General features: G+C 37.5%; 1 protein-coding gene across 7 annotated transcripts in view; it reads left to right on the top strand.

Annotated features, from left to right (window-relative positions):
- Positions 1 to 4,704, top strand: part of LTBP1 (latent transforming growth factor beta binding protein 1) — a 187,540-nt gene that overhangs the window by 150,779 nt on the left and 32,057 nt on the right. For 6 of the 7 annotated variants that reach the window (XM_031593368.2, XM_031593374.2, XM_031593361.2 and 3 more), the window contains one exon: positions 8 to 133. The exons of the other annotated variant lie outside the window; for it this stretch is intronic. In XM_031593368.2, the coding sequence (XP_031449228.2) occupies positions 8 to 133 (126 nt within the window). The remainder of the gene's footprint in view (positions 1 to 7; positions 134 to 4,704) is intronic. 7 annotated transcript variants of the gene reach the window in all.

The raw sequence follows: 4,704 nt of genomic DNA, 5'->3' as shown, positions 1-4,704 counted from the left end.
CTTTCAGATATCAATGAATGTGAGAGATCTGACCTCTGTTCACCTCATGGAGAGTGTCTAAACACAGATGGTTCCTACCAGTGCATATGTGAGCAGGGCTTTTCTGTGTCTGCAAGCAGCCGAACCTGTGAAGGTGAGACAAGTCACAGTAACTCGTGAGCTTCCCCCTGCATTCCCACTGATTTGCTGACACTGGCTGGGACAGGTGGGGGGCAAGCAGTCCATTTTTATGTAATATTCCAGAACCATTGTTAACTCAGCAATCTGACACCTAAAGGTCTTTTCTGGCTTTTTTCTCTTAAATGCATGATGTGATAAATTGCTGCTTGTGTCATAATAAGTATAACATGAAATATACAAAGTGGGAGACACAATGGAGCTCATGTTTGTTAGAAGCTGTTAGAAGCTTTACTTCTCTTGACTTATACAAATTTTACCATCTTAATTATATATATATATTTTTTTTTTTGAGCAAAAGAAGTCAGTGAAAAAGAAATACAGATCTAAATATGGCCAATGATGGCAAAGATGAGAATGATATTCATGTTAAGATATGTGAAATCAGCAGATATCTGCAATAATATGAAAATCTTTTCAGAGTGAGAAATCATTTCTATCATCCAGTAACAGAGGGAGAAGTAATACATATAAAACACAAGTAAAAAGACGTTAGAATTCAGGCTACTGAGAGGTTTCAGATGGGTAGCTCTTACTGCCATAAATACTTAGTGTCATTTAATTTAAAGTTAATTTTATTGTTGGATGTGAGACAACAGAACCTTCCTTATCAACATCTTGACAACCAGCCGAAGCATCCATGCAACAGAGCTCCAGTGAGAAACTGTAGTTAAATGCTACCTATGATAGAACTTCATACACTTTGAAATGGCAGAAGTTTAAGTAAATCTTAGTGATTAGATCTTTACAGCAATACAGCTTACACTTCATATGCAGGTGTGCTTACAGGAGTATTTTTCAAGTAAGGTTGTAAAAGTAATAACACCACTGAGAAACATCAGCAAGAAGTCTAGAATTTACATCAACCTAGAGTTGTTATTTGGTTATTGTATGAGAAAATACCTTGTTCCTAATGGAAAGCACACGCTTTTTAATGATTGCTACTCTACTGCACTTAATTTGAACCAGGAGACTTGAGTTCAGTGATACCAAGGAGATCTGTGGTTTTTTGACAGTGATACTAGCAGAAAATATAAATTCCCCTAACTGAATGAAAAATGGCTGCGTTTATGGATGAAAGGATTTTTCAAGGCAGGAAGCCTTGTGGGGAGAGTAATAATGCTGAAGAGGAAAAAGTCTGTATATGCTGTAGTAGTTCAGGAGGATGCATGCAGAGAAGATGACCTGGGCAGGGATAACTCAGTGTTAAAACCTTGCAGTAGTGGATCCCAAACATCCAAAACATAAGCAAGCTGTTCCCTATCCTAGATTATAAGCAGTAAATTCTCGTGTGATTGATTTTCCATGGGCCAGCTCTTCTCGTCAGTATGCTTAGGTCTAATGAAAGGCTCTTCCTTCTATGGAGAAGATGCATGGAAACTTCTGTAACATTTACTCATTCTACTTTAGCAGAGGAAAGACAATTATTATTCAAGCTGAACTTGTTAAAGTAATTTGATAACTAAGGAAATTAAATTGGTAAGGGAATATTGTTATGCTGATGTAAGAGAATGTGTGCTATATATATTTAGATACAGCATGACATCAAACACACTATTTGTGCTTTACTTATTGCCAATAACTAGAAACTCCTGTAGATATTTTATTGCTTTTTCATCTCTAAATATTTACTTTATTTGTCAAAACGTTATAGAAAAGCCTTGCAATTAGACTAGAAAGGATGACTCTGAATAGGCCCAGTGACAGATGGAGAAGCCAGTATTGTATGATTTCAAGTAATGGGGTGATTTCCAACTTTTCTGGTAACCAGTTGCTAAAAATCATGTTCTTAGACTCTTTTGGCAGCACATATACATTTCACCCTCTCTTTATGTAGGATATGGTTAAATACCTTCTGTTTCTCAGCAAGAAAAGTAGCAGCAGGTGTTTTGCCTCACTGTTCAACATAGTTTTAAAAAAAGAAAGAGAGAAGAATGTAGCTTGCTTTTAGTAGAAAGCAAACATTTTTTCCAAATCAGTTAGAAGAACATTTACCAGCCTTGTGGAATCAAACTCTCAGAAATTAAAAAAGACAACACTGAACAGAAACACAACTTAAAAAGTTAGTGGCATCCGATTTTAGGGGACAGACCAGAAACTGAATCCTCTGTCTTGATCTCTGACAGTTAATAAGCAATTCTTAGGGAAGGGTTCCTACCACGTATGAGACAGCAGTACATAGGTAATCTTCATTAAAATTTAAAAGCCTGAGTTTTACTAAATAGAAAGGGATGAAATCAGCAGATAGATCTGTTTCCAGGAGCATGAGTAGTTTTGGAACATTTTTAGTGAAGAATAAAAAAAAATACAAAACCAGGTCACTGTGCTTCACAAGTAATTGGTGTGTATGGAATACAGATCAGACTTCAGCACTTGGAAAAGTATTTTAATAACTTGGCGAAACAGAGGTACTTCTAGTCTTCTGAAGCAGCAGCACTCGTTTTTTACTGTAACTAGTTTCTCCATTCTGTCATTTCAATAATAACATTTCTAGAGTTGAAGAAAATCATTTAAGGGAAGCACTGATGACTTCAGTGCTTAATTAATATTTACTGCTTAGTTAACATTTGGTTTTGATGTCAGTTTCAAGAGTCAGCTTGCAAAAAGACAAGATGAAACAATAAGATTAGAAACAGAAAGAATGTGTGACATTCCAGGTACTGAGAAAGGATGTGACTTCAATCTGCAGAAGCTACTGTTCTTTACACAAGGTGCCTCTGAATTTATCTCCAGTTAAGTGAGTGAGGATAACTGTTTATGCCATCAGAGAGGAAATTTTGCTGGATTCGGATGCTTTTCTGTACCTGGAGAACAGATTTTCCGTATCTCCAAGCTGTTTTTGTATGAATTTAATAATTCTTTGAAGAGTCAGAAAAAATAACAACATAAAACAGTAAGAAGCCTGTGTGGTTCAGTTCTGGTATGGAGTTTTTATGGCTATGGCCAAAGCAAACTGAACAGCTGTGCAGACTGTGTCTGCTTCCATGGCGTAGACAAGCTTTTGTTGTGGTGGTGACATTTCACTGCTTCATGGCCCCAGGCTCAGCAATTTGACTGTGCCATGCTCTCAGAACAGGAGGCTTTTAGAGCACTCCATAGCTCCCTGTGGAGCTCTCTGGGATTCCTATAAAGATACCTTACCCAGCTGGTTGCTAGTCAACTATGTTGGCAAAAACTCAACTTAGAGGTTCTCCGATGCTGAAGTCAATGCCCTGCACCAAGCGCTTCTTCTGTTTTCATGTCAAATCTCATCTTTATCTCAGTGGCTCCCTCACTTTTCCCTCTCTCTGCTCCAAGCCCATAGCCCCAGTGTCAGCATCAACAGGCATTCCAAAATAACTGACACATTCCTTCAGAGCTTTTCAATGTCTGCTTGCCCTCAGTTGCCGTCTCATAAATTTTATGCAGTAGGCAACTTAATTTTCACCAAGTCTCTGATTAAACACTGAGGTAAGAAAGCTTTTGCCAAACTTGGATTCAGGCATTCATCTCCAGAGTGCCCCTGTGAGCTCTTTGTTTCACAATGAATAAAGAATAATCACAAACTTCAACTTTCTTAACGTTTCCTGATAGAGATGTGTTAGGGCAATAACTGCTTTTTAACAGGACACTAAAGAAACAGGAACACAAAGGGAAAAACAAGAGTCTGTCTTACCATATCACAATATTTCGATCCTTGCCTCTAGATGACCAATCTTTATTCAAATATTCACTGTCCTGATTTTAACTTGGGGGTGTTATGGACAGCCCTGGAAGTCTCAGAACCGCAGCTGTTCTTCTAAGCAGCGTACAAAACTGACCCGACAGAAATTTTGCAATGTAAATTGTTATCAGTGAGATTTAAATATTTGTGCCTGAGGTTAAATATTACTTCACCTTGTTCACATTGGCAGAAAACAGGATTGTTGAGTAGGATCAGGCTTGAGTGCATGAGCATTCTTTACACCTCGATGATATTAAATCAAAAGAGTTTTGGTTATAGCAGGCAGCACTGAGTCATGGATTCTAAAACAATCATAATTAGAGAGCTACTTTAGTCACTGTATAGACATAGGATACGTTTATTTCATATTTAATTTTTTCCCTTGCTCTGTCTCTACATAGCAAGAGAATTGCCAATTACAAGGCTCATGCTTTACAGCGTCATTAAAGGAACAAATGCCCTTTCCGGCTGTAAAACAAGCGTCCTTTGAGTGAGCTGTCTAGACAAGGAAAAATATTTGGTGCTTGGACCTTCTCTGTAATTTCCCATGCACTGAAAGATCCAGTCATGTTCAGACTGTGTACTTTTTTAAAAGCAAAGCCATCTCCTGTGGATATACTATTTATACTATATTAGGACACCTGCTACAATCCCAAATTTTGTTTCTGCAGATTTTCAATGACCTTAGTCAATGACCTTAGTTTATTGAAGAGCACAATCCATTCTCCTATCTGTTTTCTTTAATATTTAGGTATTCAGTAAAAGAAACACTATAATTCATGTAATTCCAAAATCCCCAGTTGTAGTCTCTCCTGTCTGGGCTT

The sequence above is a fragment of the Phasianus colchicus genome, chromosome 2, assembly GCF_987193195.1.
Source record: "Phasianus colchicus chromosome 2, bPhaCol1.hap1.1, whole genome shotgun sequence".
NCBI classification, from domain to species: domain Eukaryota; kingdom Metazoa; phylum Chordata; class Aves; order Galliformes; family Phasianidae; genus Phasianus; species Phasianus colchicus.
This window is presented reverse-complemented; position numbering and strand designations above follow the sequence as displayed.